This window comes from Podarcis muralis, chromosome 15, assembly GCF_964188315.1.
Source record: "Podarcis muralis chromosome 15, rPodMur119.hap1.1, whole genome shotgun sequence".
Lineage (NCBI taxonomy): Eukaryota > Metazoa > Chordata > Lepidosauria > Squamata > Lacertidae > Podarcis > Podarcis muralis.
The window spans coordinates 44242383-44259283 of record NC_135669.1 but is presented as its reverse complement, the minus strand read 5'-3'; the positions used below and the strand labels follow the sequence as shown (position 1 = coordinate 44259283).

The window sequence follows — 16901 nt, the reverse complement described above, 5'->3', positions numbered from 1 at the left end:
TGAGGACAAGGCACATGTAGGAGGGTCTCAGAAGATGATCTCAGGGTCTGGGTAGTCATATATTTCCTGGGGAGAGAGGTCAAGCTGTACCTGGCCATACCCATTCTCGCCCATAGCCAGCTTCCATCCATAAAGGCACTTGTTTTCTGCCAGGCCATCGTCACCCAGCACTCTCTCCCCACCCAATTTTTTCCAGGGTTCTCTTTCACACAAATCTCCTTGCCTTCGCCCCCAAGTCCAAAGATTTGCCCTGCTGCAGAGATGCATCAGTAGGAGGTGGCTCAAGGGTGGTGTCTGTGGTGTGCAGATAAGAAGCCAAGCCTCCTTTTGCAAAAAAGAAAAGGGGGAAAGGGACCGCACCCTGGCCTTATCTGAAGCCCCTCCGCTTCATCTCAGACACCAGCCCTCCTCCTCCTCCTGGGCTAAAGAACCGTCTCCTCCCAGGCAAACCTATCTGCGGGACAAGCAAGCTGGGCTGGCCTTTCTGCAGCCCACTCCTCTGACACCAATCATGTCTCAAAAGCCACCAAAATATAAATGCCAACTTTATAGAGGCTCCCAGGAAGCTAATGTGACGCCTTCCGATGCCTGCAGAAACCAGTGCAGTTCAGACAGTCAGATGAGGACCTGGGAGAGGCCAGGGTTCGAATCCCTACTTGGCCATGAAGCTCCCTGGGCATGAGCTTGGGCCCAGTCGCTGTCTCTCAGCCAAACCCGCCTCACAGGGTTGTTGTGAGCTCCTTGGAAGAAAAGGTGGGATAATAGTAATAATAATTTATTATTTATACCCCACCCATCTGGCTGGGTTTCCCCAGCCACTCTGGGCGGCTTCCAACAGAACACTAAAATGCAATAACCTATTAAACATTAAAAGCTTCTCTAAACAGGGCTGCCTTCAGATGTCTTCTAAAAGTTTGGTAGTTATTTTACTCTTTGACATCTGGTGGGAGCGCATTCCACATGGCGGGCGCCACCACCGAGAAGGCCCTCTGCCTGGTTCCCTGTAGCTTTGCTTCTCGCAGTGAGGGAACCACCAGAAGGCCCTTGGCGCTGGATGTCAGTGTCTGGGCAGAACGATGGGGGTGGAGATGCTCCTTCAGGTATGCTGGACCGAGGCCGTTTAGGGCTTGAAAGGTCAGCACCAACACTTTGAATTGTGCTCGGAAACGTCCTGGGAGCCAGTGTAGGTCTTTCAAGACCGGTGTTATGTGGTCTCGGCGGCCGCTCCCAGTCACCAGTCTAGCTGCCGCATTCTGGATTAGTTGCAGTTTCCGAGTCACCTTCAAAGGTAGCCCCACATAGAGCGCATTGCAGTAGTCCAAGCGAGAGATAACCAGAGCATGCACCACTCTGGCGAGACAGTCTGCGGGCAGGAAGGGTCTCATCCTGGTAGACAGCCGCCCTGGACACAGAATTGACCTGTGCCTCCATGGACAGCGGTGAGTCCAGAATGACTCCCAGGATAGAAATGTGATAATAAGCTGAGCCATGCCTGGAGACCCACAGCAGGTGGGGTGGGAAGGGGAGAGCCCCCCTGTATCTCCCAAGAGCAGCAGTGGGGTTCCCACCACCCCAGAGAGGCCCCCGCTTGCACCGTCTCCTCTTTGGAAACCAGGACAGAAAAAGACGAGACGAAGGTGAGGTCACAATAACTTTTTATTGTACATTATTTCACACTTGGGATGCACACGGGGCCCCCGGCGAATCCTGGCACAGGCGGTCATGCACCACATATCCATGCAGAGAACGCGTGGCGTGTGTGGGGGGGGGCAGGAGAGCAGGCGACATAGGGGGGGGGAAGAGGGAAGGTAAAATGGGGACTGGAATCCAGTGCTCTCTCCCTGAAAGCTGGCAGAGGGGCACCACTCAGGCCTTTGTATGTGGTGTGGGGGAACATGCTTGGGCCCCAAAGAGCCCCTCACTTCCACCCAAGCTTCCAGAAACGCCCCCCCCCCGAATAACCCCTCTGCTGCCTCCCCCCACTGAACCTTTGGCGGCACAAACCCAGATCCTGCTCCGAATAAAATAAAAATAAAGAACTTGGCACCCTCCCACCTCCTTCACAGTACTTAGGTGGGGTATAAAAAGTGAGGGGGGGCTCTGAAATGCAGCAGCAGCAGCAGCCTGCACAGGAGGCAATTGCAAGAAAGCATGGCTGGGATAACCCCCCCCCCCCCCCGCATGCGGAGAGCAAACAGGCACGCTTCACATGTAAGAATAATAAACAGTACAGACGTTTGTGTGAACAGTACAGACTGGGGAGCAGGAAGGTGCATAGAAACCCTGCAAAGGGGGGGGGAGCGCCTTCCACTGCCCTCCTGCACCTCCCCCAAACTGTCATGGAGCCATGTTTATATCTGGAGGGTGGGGGCAAATTGCAAAGGGAGAAGGGGATCTCTACGGCACAGAGGAGTGGGGAAAGAGAGGGGGCCGCGTTTTGCGAGACAAGAGGTGCAGAAGGCAAGTGCCTTCCATTCTAGTGCACACAGGGTAATGCCAACCCCAGGGTAATGCCAGGCAAGGGGCTCCAGGGCCTCTCGCCAGTGGGGCAGGGAGGGACTGCTTCGAAATTCCCATCTTAGGATACAAGACCGGCTCCCTCTCTTCCACGGTTCAGGGAGAAAGCAGACAAGCAGTTTGCCAGAGTCTCGCGTGTCTTTCCTCTCCCTTCCTAGTTCTGGAGGGATGAGTGGGTGAAGGAACCCCGGGGAGCATATGCAGGCTGACCACGGCCTGGCGGGCATCTGCAAGACACGGGAGCAGAAGGCAGGATGCCCAGAGGGGTTCTTGAGGTTCCTGCCAACTGTGGATGCAGGGCAGGCGTGATGGACCACCGAAGAAATCAGGCACTGTGTGTGTTGTGTATTCGGACTGATGGCGAGCAAGATATGTTCATGGCGTTTGCGGAACGGGAGGTCGTGGCATTGATTTGGCCCTGGGCTGCGGGGACGCCCGCCGGGTGCTCACGGCTTGAGGTCCCAGCAAGGGGTTGGGCTGAGCGGGCGTGTAACAATATGGCGGCCTCCACCCTCTGCCGCCTGCTCCCTTTGGAGCTCCAAGAGCGCAGGGACCGCAGGGCACCCCACTGGCAGATATGGCTCAATCTCAATCCACCGGTGGCACCGAGAGGGGCAGTGGCCACGGATCCCCCCCCCCCCGCCATCAGCGCCTTGAAGGGCCGTGTCCCCTCCGCAGCACAAAAGCATATGGAAGGGGGAAGTTCTCCTCCACTGGGGCAGCAGGGCCCAGCGTCGGGCCTCCTCCCAATTTGGGGGTGCGTCCTCCCTGCCCCGAGAACGGCGCAGCGGTCGGTCAAGGCACAGACTTTGCAAGAGCACAGACAAGAGAGGGGAGAAAGTGTTGGCTAGCATGACACAGAGCGGGGCTGGGGGGTTACAAAAGAAGGAAACCTCTCTTGGAAATGCAAGGACTAGCGGGGACCCCCCCGCCCAGATCCCCCGAAAAAGATATAAGGCACCCGAGAGTAGCCCCCACCGTCTCCACGGATGAAGAGGAGCTCGCAGTGTTTGCGGCAGTCGGTGGGAAGTGCATAAATGGAAGGAGGGGGGGCTCTTCACCAGCTGGCCTCCTCTCAGGCCTGGGCTCCGGTCGCTTTCTGAATGAGCGGGATCTGCGGGGGAGAAGAGAGGGCGGACAAAGGCAGTCAGGGACCGTTTCCTCCTTCCCGTAGCTTCTTACTTGCTTATATGCTACCCTTCCCTCAAAGGTTCTCAGGACAAAAGCGCAAATAAATAGTTAAAACAGAAATGACAAAACAGGAACAAGCCCCACACATTTAAAAGGCTGTCGAATATTAATCAGCCCAAGGCCTGGTTGAAGAGGAACGTTTTTGCCTGACAGATAAAGGTGTATAATGAAGGCGCCAGGGGAGCCTCCCTGGGGAGAGCATCTCACAAACCAGGGAGCCACCGCAGAAAAGGCCCTGTTCTCGTGTTGCCACCCTCCGGACACCTTGCAGAGGAGGCGCACAAAGAAGGGCCTCTGATGAGAATTGCAGGGTCTGGGTTGGTTCTTAGGGGGAGAGGCGGTCCTTGAGGTACTGCAGTCCTGACCGTTTGAGGCTTTAATTGAGCCTGGAACTCATCGGCAGTGTCGCTGGAATTCAAAATGGCACCCAAATGTAGGCAAAAAACTGCTCCTTAAGCTTGGGAACCATCTGGTTGTGGAAGCTTAAGATGTATCCAAATGCATGTAACATCAGAAGAGCTGGCTGGATCAGACCAAAGGGAGCCCGCCCAGTCCAACTTGTGTTCTCGCAGGGGCCAAACAGACGCCTATTGTAGGAAACATCTAAGCTGGACCCGAGCGCAACAGCAACACTCTCCCCAATTGCAATCCCCAGGAACTGGCATTCAGGGGCATTTAACTGTCTCCAGCAATGCCACAGGGGCATTGTGGCTGGTAGCCCAACAGCCACATCCTCCAAAACAATTCCTTAATCCTCTCCCCAGGGAAGCTCACCTCTTGCCCTTGTTACATAGCTTTAGGTGCCAGGCGAGAACATTCCTTCGTGTGGTGGGGCGATTATTATTTCTGTTTGTTACTATGCTACGTATTTTGATGTTTTTATCTTATAAACTGCCCTATGATCCTCGGATGAAGGGCAGTATAGAAATTAATTAATAATAAAAATAAAGCCACTCGTTTGGAGCACTAACACTGAATGTTGTGTGGCCGTCAATGCCATTGTTTTAAGAGTATGCTGTGAGAATGAGGACTCCCTTTCGTCCCTCCTTAACCCCCCAGCATTCAGCTTCACGGGTGGCTCCAATGAGTTCTGGTATTCAAGAAAGAAGGGCCTGCTGGATCAGGCCAATGGCCCATCTGCCGTGAGCTCCAGTTAAGAAAAGAAGCAGAAATTAAAAGAGGCATTTCTTTTTTTAAAAAAGTATTATTTCAAAGGGCAGGTAGACACCACGGCCTGCCCCACCTGCCTCACCTTGGAGAGGTCGACCCCCGTGAGGGCATGGACGGACGCAGGGAGCTCAGCCAGCAGCCGGTTCACATCCGTAGTCATCTTGTTGTTATCCCCGCTGAGGATGACGATTTCATCCACCTTTGAGAGAGGTGCGGCCACCTTGGCGGCAATCTGAGAGGGACAGAGAGAAGGCAGCGTGTCAGGATCCAGGCACAGGCCCCAGGGGAAGAGAGAGATGCAGGCAGGCAGCTCTTCCCTCCCATCCCCATCAGCCTCCTCACCTGGGGCAGGGCGTCCAGGACCAAGGCCATCTTGGCAGCCTCCCCATACTGCTGGTAGGCCTCTGCCTTGAGCTTCATCTTCTCAGCCTCCGCTTTGCCAATGGCCTCGATCACCAGGGCCTCCGCCTCTCCGATCTTGCGGATCTTCTCCCCTTCGGCCCGAGCGATCAGCACCTGCTTCACCCTTGAGAGGGAGAGAGAGCTTGGTCGGAGATGTTCCCCCAGGATGTGGGGCACACAAGGCCTAAGAGTGGGACGCCTCCTCCAGCGGTGGCTCAGAGCAGGGGCTTTCCAGACCCTCCACACAGCAAAAGTTATCACAGGGGGGTTCACGGGAAGCTTTACTTGGGGACACATCCCCAGGCCCCTCTGGCTGCGCAAGGGCCCCTAAGAAAGGGAAATCCCACCCTGCACCCCCACTCACTTCTCTCCCTCGGCAATCTCCTGCATGCGGTGCGCCTCTGCTTCCGCTGGCAACTTGACAGTGGCGATGAGCTCCTTGTCCATGCGGATGACCTCCTGTTCCTCAACGTCAATCTGCTTCCGGCGCTGCACGACCTCAATCTCAATCTCCTCTTGGCGGATCTTCTGCTGCTCTTTGGCTCCTTGCAGCTCGTACGCCAGCTGGGCCTGCGCCGTCTGCAAAGAGATGGGGAAGGGGCCACAAGTTGTTGACACGGTCTGCGGTCAAAAAAAGCCCCCACTTCGTCCTGATGAGCCCTCTAAGTCACTCTGAGGCTTGGGGCATCCTACATTTCCCTGTCCTTGTGCAATGATGTCCCCAATCCCTCTCTGCAAACTGTAAATTCATTTTAACTTATATGTCACTTAACTGTGAAAAACAACAACCTCAAAGCAGTTTGCAAAAAACAAAACAAAACAATATAATTATCAATAAAAAGAATTAACCACAATAACTTAAGACTTTCAAGTTGCAATGGACTATAGACTAAAAGCAGATTAGAACTTGCATCAGGTGTCCAAACGTCAGTGCAGGCTTGTCAAAACAAGAATTCTTAGCAGGGGCCTAAAGACTCCTTGCCTGCCTGGTGTCAATAGGCAGGGAGTTCCAAAGTGTAGGTGCTGCCCCACTAAAATATTGAGTTCTTACAAATGCAGAACAGGGCATATATAGTGCCTGTAACAGAGTCAGTTCCACCAATCAAAGCAGGCTGAGTGGGTGCATACGGGAAAGGGTGATTTCACAGGTAAGCTGGTCTCAAGTTGTTAAAGGCTTTATATACTAATATTAACACCTGGAACTTGGGGCCTGGAACTCAACTAGCCTCCTCTTCCAGGTCTCCGCTCCACAGCCTATTTATTCTTCCCTTTTGTTACTGAAAACACTTCCCAATTTTTATCCTGCCTGCACAACACCCAGTATTGTGTCTCTGCTGTGGGCAGGCAGCAGCCATGAGGAGCCATCTCAGACAAACCAATTTCTCAAACACCTTGGTGGTTGGTTAACACTCTGGCTGATTTATCCTACACCTACCCACCCCAGAAGTTAGAATGTCCTTTCTCCCGAAGCCCCAAAGCGCTCCTCTGAGTCCCAACCCTCTCCACGCACCTTTATGTTGATCTCTTGGCTGAAGGCGGCTTTCTGCATTTCGAAGGCACGCTTCGAGTCGGCTACCTTGGTGTCCGCCATGAACTTCACATCCAGCATTTCTCTCTTGTATTCTGCCTCCTGCAGGAGGAAAACAGTCAGAAGGCAGAGGTCAGCTGACCACGCTCAGAGTGACGCTGGAGCCTGGGCAGGAGCGTAAGACGGGCCTCTCCTCCTGCGCCATTTGACGTACCCGGATGCCGGCGTCTCGCTCTGCCTCGGCCACCCCGATGTCGGCGTCTCTCTGCACCACGGCGGTCTGGGTCTTCCCTAGTGAGCTCAGGTAGCTGACTTTATCGTAGACATCCTGCACGGGGAGGAGAGAAATTGCTCCATTCAGGAAACATGAGAGACGTAGCTCAGCGGACAGGAATGCAGACCGGGAACTTCCCTGCCTCTCCGAGATCTAGGGCCGCAGTTCAGCGTCCGAGCCCCTGTGTAGCATGCAGAAGGCCCTGGGTTCAATCCCCAATGGCATCTCAGGGTAGAGCTGGGAGAGACCCCTTGGACAGCTGCTGCTGCCAGTTAGTGCAGGCAGCACTGAGCTAGATGGCCTGACTCTGCATACGGCAGCTTCCTATGTATTTGAATAATCCACTAAGCAACAAAGGCCTTTCTGGGGTATTGAAACGGATGACCAGACATGAAGAGAGGCATATAAAATGATGTCTGGCATGGAGACATTGGATGGAGGTTTTCCTCCCTCTCCCCTAATCCTAGAACCCATGGGCCCCCAACAAAGCTGCAGGCTGGAGGGTCAGAGCAGATAAATGGAAGCACTTCTTCAAGCAGCGCAGAGTTAGACTGTGGAACTCCTTCCCACAGGAGGCAGCGAGGGCTAACTCAAAAAGGGACGCGGCTCGTACCTTGATAGTGAAACTCAGGATCTCGATGCCCATCCGGCCCACATCAGGAGCCGCCACTTCCCGCACAAGCTTGGCAAATTGGTCCCTGTCCTGGTAGATCTGCTCGACGGTCAAGGTCCCTGGAGAAGGGGGAGGCAGAAGACAAGATGGTGGCAGGCGCTATGGAGGCAAAGTGGCTACGAAGGAGGGAGTCCAGGAGACGCCCGTACGGCATGTGCTTCTGCCAAGCCAAGTGAGCAGAAAGAAAGGTCTCATCTGCACTAAACATCTGAACCAGCCATCATACTGCTTCCAACGGTCATGGCTTCCCCGCTAAAGATCTTGGGATGTGTCATTTATGAAGGGTGCTCAGAGTAGTTCCGAAGAACCCCAGGCTCCTCAAAGAACTACCATTCCCAGCATTCCCTGAGAAGGATTGATTGTTAAACCACTCTGGGTTGTTGTTAAACCACTTTTTTTATTATGTCCAGGGGAATCGTATGTAAAAGGAATTGGAAGGTAATGAAAAACATTCCCTACCTAAGTTGCAAGCAATCACAATGCCCTGACATAATCAATAAGCAAGCACGGAAAACCCACAAACATCGTTCCAACATGCTCTACAATGTGCGAACGCTTGATAAAACTCACTAAATATATCTAAAAAATTCTTTACAACAGGAAAATAGGGATACCCTATTGGTAGAATAGTAGAGTTGGCTCAGGGACCCCAAGGGTCATCTAGTCCAGCCCTCTGCAAGGCAGGAATCTCAAAGCATCCATGACAGATGGCCATCTAATCTCTGCTTAAAAACCTCCCATTAAGGAAACTTGCAGGGGGGATTCATTCCAGTGTCGAACAGCTCTTATCACCAGAAAGTTCTTCCTGATGTTTAGTAGGAATCTCCTTTCTTGTAACTTGAAACCACTGGTTCGAGTCCTACCTCCCAGAGCAGGAGAAACAATCTTGCTCACTCTTCCATGGGACAGCCCTTCAGATATTGGAAGATGGCTATCCAGTCTCCTCTCCATCTCCTCTTTCCCAGTTTAAACATACCCAAATCCCTCAACTGCTCCTCATCAGGCTTAGTTTACAGGCCCTTGATAACCCTGGTTGCCCTCCTCTGCCCACCTTCCAGCCTTAAATTGAGGTGCCCAGAACTGGACACAGTACCTGAGGTGTGGTCTGACCAAGGCACAATAGAGGGGTACTATGACTTCCCTTGACCTGGACACAAGACCTCTGTTGATGCAGCCTAGAACTGTAGAAACCACAGCTTCCCTTACTCTTCCATAAGAGGTTGAAGACTGCCATTGCCTCAGATTAAAGAACTGTCAGCTTCACACAATAAAAGCACCACCTGTGTATTTACGACATTTTGAATGCGACCAAGCAGTTAAATATATGTAACATTGAATTTAATATCCCAGATGCTTTTACGTATGTTTTCCCCCTTGACAAAAAAAAATATGCTACTGAAACAGTGTTGGGAACACCAATCCTTGCAGCCGCTTATTTCCAGACGTTTATGCGAAGCGAGAGAGGGCGCCCCCCCCAGCCACGCCCCCCACCTAGGATGGAGCGCAGGTGCCCTTCCAGCGTCTGGAGGACCACATTCTTGATGTCCTGCACGTTCTTGCCCAGGAACTGCTCACAAGCCACCGCGAGAAGCTCCCTCTCGGTCAGGATTTTCACCTGCAGGCAAAGAGAGAGAGAGAGAGAGAAAAGAAGAAGACATTTGACGTGAGCCGCGAAGGGGCCAATAGGGTCGTCGAAGTGATAGGCTAGTGACAGAAGCAGAGCCTGTGACCGCTGGGGCACCCTTGGGGTGGCTCGGCTCGGCCCCACAAGGATCAGGTCACCAGGAGCCCTCTTCATACCCATCAGCAGCAAACCGGGAGTTTTTGTTAGGAGGCAGGCTGCAGGGGCCTGGTTTTAAAACTCTTTGCATCGCTTCCTGATCCGGGAGAGCAAACCAACAGTAGCCCCAGAGGAAGCAGCCTCAAAGGAGCAAGGCCACGAGTTCTGGGGGTCCCGGCACCCTGGCTCTGCATCCAAGAGGAGGACATGCTGTAAGCCAGGTGTGGGGGCATCGCCACTCCTCCCCAGACGTTGCTGGGCACCAGCTCCCATCATCCCCTTGGAAACTTGGGAGTTGGAGGCCAGCAACAGCTGGAGGGCCACAGGGTCCCCCACCTGCAGTAAGCAAAACCAGGAGCCCACCCCCCTCTCGCTCCTACCGGAGGGAGGCAACTGAGGCATCAACCCATTGCACATGGAGCTCAAAAGCACCCCCGCATGACCAATTCAGAAGGTTTGGCATCATAATGTATCCAAACTTGCTTCTGCTCTCCCACCCACCCACCCCCTCTCTCCTGAAAAGTCATTTCCTTAAAACTGGCAGCTCTCGAGGGTAAACAGGCCAGCCAGATCACCTGAGTGCTTTTCTTTCTCTTTCGCTAATAATAATAATAATAATAATAATAATAATAATAATAATAATAATAATAATTTATTATTTATACCCCGCCCATCTGGCTGAGTTTCCCCAGCCACTCTGAGCGGCTCCCAATCGAGTGTTAAAAACAACACAGCGTTAAATATTAAAAACTTCCCTAAACAGGGCTGCCTTCAGATGTCTTTTAAAGAGAAGATAGCTGCTTATTTCCTTGACATCTGAAGGGAGGGCGTTCCACAGGGCGGGTGCCTCCACTGAGAAGGCCCTCTGCCTGGTTCCCTGTAACCTCACTTCTCGCAATGAGGGAACCGCCAGAAGGCCCTCGGAGCTGGACCTCAGTGGATGGTACAAGCTAGTGCAAAGGCAGCAGGCCTCTCTTGTAACCGTTTCAGCTTATTATTCCGTTTGGGGATTGCAAGCGCCTCTTGAGATCGGCAGGAAGGGGGTAGCTGTTTATCCCAACTGCAAAAAATGAGCCAGGGAAGTTTGGGTGGTGGGGGTCTGTACTGGACTCTGCAGGTTATCTACCAGGAAGGAAGGAAGCCTGTATGTCTGTGTAGGCTGGACATAATTTCACTCTCCCATCCTGGGGCCGCTCCTAAGGTTCAAGTCTCTCTCTCCCCCCCCCCCCGCCTCCTTTAGCCTTTTGGGGTCTTAGGCAACCAGATTCTGCTCAGAGCAGACCTATTAAACTGATGCATCTCATTCAGTCATTCCTGTCACTTCAGTTGCTGTACTCTGAGCAGAAATAACATCAGATATAACCTCAAAATTCCTTCTCCCGTCTGGTTTGGTAGGAAAGAGAATGCACGCAAATGGCACAGAAAGAAAAAAGGGGGGGGGGAACATTCCCAGGAGGAGGGTTTTTTAAAAAAAAATAAAAAAAAAATAAAAAATGTGAACTGGCCAGCAGGCTTAATAAAATATACGTAAAATAGCAGGAGATAGAGGCTTTATTAATGTTAACACAGCTGGGATTACGAAGGCAATGGACTTTTAAAAAATAAAAATCCTACAGCTGTTTTAATTGGGGAAGCCAGGAGTTCATCGCCACATCGCACAACCCCAGAGAAAACTCAAAAATAACGACAGGGGGGGAAAGGGAGAGGAGACAGATGTGATGGGAGGAACCCCAGTGCCTTATTCAGGAGAAACTTCCACCAGGGCAAGCATATTTACTTGCCCCACTGAACAATCCCTGCTCTCCTCTGTGCTGTTCTGGGGGTTCGCTTGACCACTCTTCCAAGAGCCAATTGGGGTGGGGAACGTGGGGAAAGGAGGGGGGGTGGAAGCCTCATTGCGCCAGCCCTTGGGCAGGGCTTCCGCTGATGGGACGCCATCAGTTGAATCTCCAGCCCCCTGTTCTATCAGCCTGCCTGAAATCCACGTCCCTATTCCCTGAAAATAAGACGGGAGGGTGCTCTTGGGAAGCTCCCAGCCTCACCCTGCCACTTTCCCCTCCTGGAACTATAAAAGGGGCCAGGGTGGGGTGGGGTGAATGGTGGGGATCGCCTCGCAAAGCACCGCAGGGACACAGGAAGCTGCCTTAGACTCAGACCCCTGGGTCCATCGATCTCAGTACTGCTTGCACTGACCGGCAGCAATGGCTCTCCAGGATTTCAAGACTGGGATATTCTCTCCAGCCTGGAGATGCAGGTGGAGGCTGAATCTTCTGCATGCAAAGCGGATGCTCTGCCCACTGAGTTACGGACCTTCCCTTCGCCTTCCCAATAAGACCGTGGAGATTAGCCACGATGCTCAGGTCCCTGTTCAAGGGAAGTTCCTGCTGGACAAGCATGGCTGAAGTAATAATAATTTAATAATAATACTTTTATTATTTATAGGTCACTCATCTGCCTGGGTTGCCCCAGTCACTCTGGGTGGTTCTCAGCACAATATTAAAAACACAATAAAGCCTCAAACGTTAAAAACTTCCCTGTACAGGGCAGCCTACATATATCTTCTAAAATTCATATAGTTCATTATCTGTTTGACATCCGATGCGAGGACGGACGCCTCTACCAAGAAGGCCCCATTTTTTTAAAGGGGGCTTGCGCCTCTGGCTTTTGTGGGTGCTTGCCTATGGAAGAAAACTGCAGAAAACCAGACTCGGAATGAGTTAGCTGGTACTTGCCCGGGGTGTGTGTGTGTGTGTGTGTGTGCTGAGTGTCTTGCTAAACTTGAGGTGTTTCTGGCTGCAAAAATGGCTCCATTGCTGCGATGACCCTGAAGCCAGCGGCACTCCAGAGACAGAGGGTGGACGAAGCACCAGGTCTGGAGCTCTGGCCAATGGTCTGGGGTAACGGTAGCCCAGTGACTTTTGGTGGGCAACAGGTGTGCCGCCATCCCTGTGGTAGACCAGATGACTGGGCCAAACCTAAGGGGACCCCCACCCAGGAGGGGTCCATGGAAGCAGCAGAAGCGGGGGCAAGGTTGTTGTTGTTTGGCTAGCTACCGACTTTGGGGAACAACAGAGACACAGAGGTGGGTGGGGCCAGCTCACCACACTCTGCTCCAAAGAGGCCCTCCAGGAAAAACAGTAGCTCCTTGTGGTTTCAGGCCTGCCACCATCAGAACATTTGCATATGTAAAGGTAAAGGTAAAGGTACCCCTGCCCGTACGGGCCAGTCTTGACAGACTCTAGGGTTGTGCGCCCATCTCACTCAAGAGGCCGGGGGCCAGCGCTGTCTGGAGACACTTCCGGGTCACGTGGCCAGCGTGACATCGCTGCTCTGGCGAGCCAGAGCCACACACGGAAACACCGTTTACCTTCCCGCTAGTAAGCGGTCCCTATTTATCTACTTGCACCCGGGGGTGCTTTCGAACTGCTAGGTTGGCAGGCGCTGGGACCGAGCAGCGGGAGTGCACCCCGCCGCGGGGATTCGAACCGCTGACCTTTCGATCGGCAAGCCCTAGGCGCTGAGGCTTTTTACCCACAGCGCCACCCGCGTCCCATTTGCATATGTAGGAGGAGAAAACACCGAAGAAATATTCCAGACCAGCATGAGTTCGGACCGAGGGTGGCAGTGCAACAGCCCAGGAGCAGGGATACGTGTGGCGACAACGCCCTCTGCTGCCCAGGTGGGAGAGAAGCAAGGGCCTTGTGGGTGGGGGACCATGCAGCGGTGAACTGGCGGTGGAGGGGGGGGGGTGAGAATCAGCTATTGAACAAAGGGCCGGTGTTTTCGGAGCAGACAGCGCCTCTTTCGCTCCCCTGGGCTAGAGCGGCCTCCTGGGAGGGAGAGACCAGGAAGGGTTACAGAGGCATGCATTCCTGAAAGGAGGTGTTTTCAAGTTACTGTACCTGGGCCACACCTGTGACAGTTAAAGCTACCCCCTCCGCCGTCTCTACGTCCTCGCACCTGGGCTGTAACGTCATTATCTCTAGGGAAATCCTGCCAAAAAACGTAAAACATTGGCACGTTTCCAGGTAACAAGCTCAGCTCTCTTCCCCCGTGGCTCGGGGCCACCTGCTGCTTTCCTCCCAGGTAATGCAGATGCAAGATGTACGGCTGCCTGGCCAAAAAATTAGAGGGGGCTCCCTCCCCCACCCCTAAAAAACGTGGGCCACTTGGCTGTGTTGGAAGCCGGTGGAGAAAAGCCTTGAAGTCACATGGACCAGGTAAACACAAAGGGGCCCCACTGAGAGGTTTCCCCTCCCAGGAGGAGGGCGGCCCCTCCTGCTTCTCAGGCCTCAGAAGGACAGCTGCCTGCCTGAAGCACCCTAGGGTGTCCACACAGAAGGTCAGCACTGGAAGCTGCCTGGGCAAAGGACTGAGGAAGCGGGCTTTTGAAAAAGGCCCCTGGGATGTTGGCTGGTTTATGAACCTGAGCATCATCAAAAGGACCCCCTGTGAGGTTGAGGCTAGGCTACTGTAGTGTGCTGGGGTCACCCTTGGAGACTGTCTAGATGTGGGGGAAATATTGGGTTTCCTCCGAGGTGGAGGAAAATCTTTGGGGAGTTAGGATTTAAAAGCCACCCCTATTTGGGCTGGCTTTTGTTCCTATGAGCTGAGCTGTGGGAGAGGTTTCATACACAAGCTTTCTTTTAATCCTGGCTGAATGAGACACGCAAATGTATTTTTTAAAAACGCATAGACACCATGACAGGCTCTGCCACCTGGGCTTTGCCAACCTGGTGCCTTCCAGGTGTTCTGGACTACAGCTCCCACCAGCGCCAGCATCATCATATAGCTGCACTGGCTCGGTGGAGGGCCGATGGGAACTGCAGTCCACATCACCTGGGCTGAGGAAGGCTGCTCTGATCCCTCTGGACACGGTACTACAGAAGGCAGGTGGGCCTGTCACAGAGGGCCTTCTGCTGCCTAGGTGGAAACATCCGATTCCCTCCGCGGTTATACTATGTCCCTGGAGGGAAGAGAAAGGGGCCAAGTATAGTTGTTCTCAACCTTTCTCTGGCGAGGTGCCCCTGCCATTGTTGCTGGACTCCCAACTCCCATCAGGGTGGGCGGCCAGCATGGCCAATGGTCAGGGACACTGGAAGCAAAGCCCTGGCTGGGGGAGGTTGGGATCGAAGCTTCGGAGAAGCAAACGCACCTGGCAGGCGTGTGCTTTTCACCTGATGGGTGGTGTGTTCAGCTCACAGAGTCGACTCGGCCAACCAAACACCCTACGACTGACGGGGGCGCAGAGCACCTGCTTTGCATGGAGGCAGCTCCCCAAACTTAGAGAAGGGCTAGGGGCAGGGAAGACCCTTCTCTGGCAGAAACGCTGGAGAGCTGCTGTCAATCAGGGCTAGGACACAGGAAGATGCTTTGCAGCGAGTCAGAAGGTTGGTGCATCCAGCTCAGGGTGATCTGCCCTTGGCGGGGGCAAGGGAATACATTTTTCCTGACACATTTCAGGTGCCACAGACAGCCTGCTCTGGGACTGGCCCAGGAAGTCTGCTACGTCCCTAAGGGGTGGGATCCTAGGCCCCTCTTTCCTCTCTCTCCCCCCCCAGAGCTGCCTTCCTGTCCCTGTGCGAGGCTGGTGAAGCAGGCGGATGTGGCAATGGGGGGGTGGGCGGGCGGAGGGGGTGGATGAGCAGATGCTAGCCATGTTCCCAGAACCCTGTGAGAATTTTGGAAGAGCTTTTGCATGCATCTCTCTCTCCCTCTCTCTCTCTCTCTCCATTACCATGGGGTGCAACAGCAGGTAGCAGGAGCCAGAGACAAGGGGGAGGAGGAAGGCGAAGGAGAGAGAAAGCGCTGGTGCCGAGAGCGGCCGCTAGAAAAAGGGGAAAATATATTAAGAAGAGCAAGCACTCAAGTCCTTGTGCCGCACGGTCGCTGCTTGCTGCTGTGCCGCTGCGTGAGAAAGAATGGAGAGAAGGAGACCGGTTAGGGACAAGAGGTTAGAAGCGGGCAGATTATTACCTGTGCGACCCCCGTTACGTACAGTGGGACCCCCTCCGACGTCTCAATATTCTCACAGCGACAAAGGATGGTCATAACCTCCAAGACAGTCTGAACAGTGATAAATAAAGGTAGGACAGCAAACACACAAAGGTGGTGGTTACCAGAGAGCAAGAGCACACCAGAATTTGCCAAGGAGGAAAGACGGGACTCCGGGGTGGGGGTTGCATCTTGGGGCCAGGCAAGAGGGCCCGGGTAATTGAAGGAGGCAATGCTGAGCCAAGGCCACCGTTGCCCAAAGAAGCTGCCCTACTCTGGGTACAACCCCCAACACACACACACATCCTCCCCAAAGGACTCCCCAATTATGAAAGCATCATCCCCACCCTGGACTGCTCTGCTCTGTTTACCTGTATAGCAGGTTTAAAGGGCCCTTTCCCTCATCACGCTTTCACTGGGATTGGGGAAACCCTGCTTTTTCTGTTTGTAACTGCAGCTGAGGTGGTTTTGCTTTTGAGCTTAAGCCTTCCACTGTTTAGATTTTTAAAATATATATATTATTCTTGAATGGTTAAAGGTAGGTAGCCGTGTTGGTCTGCCGTAGTCGAAACAAAATAAAACAATTCCTTCCAGTAGCACCTTAGAGACTAACTAAGTTTATTATTGGTATGAGCTTTCATGTGCATGCACACTTCTTCAGATACACACCTGAAGATTGTGTATTTGAAGAGTGTGCATGCACGCAAAAGCTCATACCAGTAACAAACTTAGTTGGTCTCTAAGATGCTACTGGAAGAATTCTTTTATTCTTGAATGGCTTTGACATTCGTACACTGGGGCTGTCTGGCTGGTGTTGACCCAGGGCAGTGCCTTTTCTGTGGTGGCTCCCAATCTGCAGAATGCTCTCCTTGGTGAGGCGTGCTTCTCTGCTGACTTTTCAAGAGGCATTATAGAATATTTGTGTCATTGGCCAAACGACACTGTTCCTGGCATTCCCCAAATCACTGGCTGGGGTATGCTTTTTAACTGTTTCAGAATGCATTTTCACTATTAGAATTATTATTATTTGGAATGGTGTGTTTTTTAAAAAAAACGGATGCGTTTGCTGCCCTGGGCTCCTTTGGGAGGAAGGGCAAGATACAAATTGAATTTACCTGAATTTTAGTAAAATTCTGCAATCATCTTGTAAGAGAGGGGAGTGCCCAGCTGCATAACACAGTCTAAGATATGGCAACCCCACCCTTGGGCAGCGACCCCTGCAGGGAGAGAGACCCAAATCCATCCTCCACTGCAGATCTCTGCTCCTCCTGCAGTAAAAACCAAGAGAGTCCCGTCTTTCTCCTTTCCTTGTTAGTGCCCACAGAGGCAGAGATGCCCCCGCAGGTGTTAGGGTGATTATTTGCACATGCTG

The 16901-nt window shown here is 53.0% G+C and overlaps 1 protein-coding gene across 3 annotated transcripts in view; it reads right to left on the bottom strand.

Annotated features, from left to right (window-relative positions):
- Positions 1–1638: 1638 nt before the first annotated feature.
- Positions 1639–16901, bottom strand: part of FLOT2 (flotillin 2) — a 27619-nt gene continuing 12356 nt past the window's right edge. Inside the window, exons 4-12 of one of the 3 annotated variants that reach the window (XM_077919830.1) lie at positions 15512–15601; positions 9247–9370; positions 7696–7814; positions 7023–7136; positions 6791–6910; positions 5645–5859; positions 5221–5404; positions 4961–5110; positions 1639–3631 (exon numbers count right to left, since the gene is read on the bottom strand). In XM_077919830.1, coding sequence (XP_077775956.1) covers positions 3593–3631; positions 4961–5110; positions 5221–5404; positions 5645–5859; positions 6791–6910; positions 7023–7136; positions 7696–7814; positions 9247–9370; positions 15512–15601 — 1155 coding nt within the window. In that variant the 3' untranslated portion in view covers positions 1639–3592. Of the gene's footprint in view, positions 3632–4960; positions 5111–5220; positions 5405–5644; positions 5860–6790; positions 6911–7022; positions 7137–7695; positions 7815–9246; positions 9371–13437; positions 13529–15511; positions 15624–16901 lie in introns of those variants that run through there. The other 2 variants (XM_028707287.2, XM_077919829.1) reach the window with 2 other exon arrangements.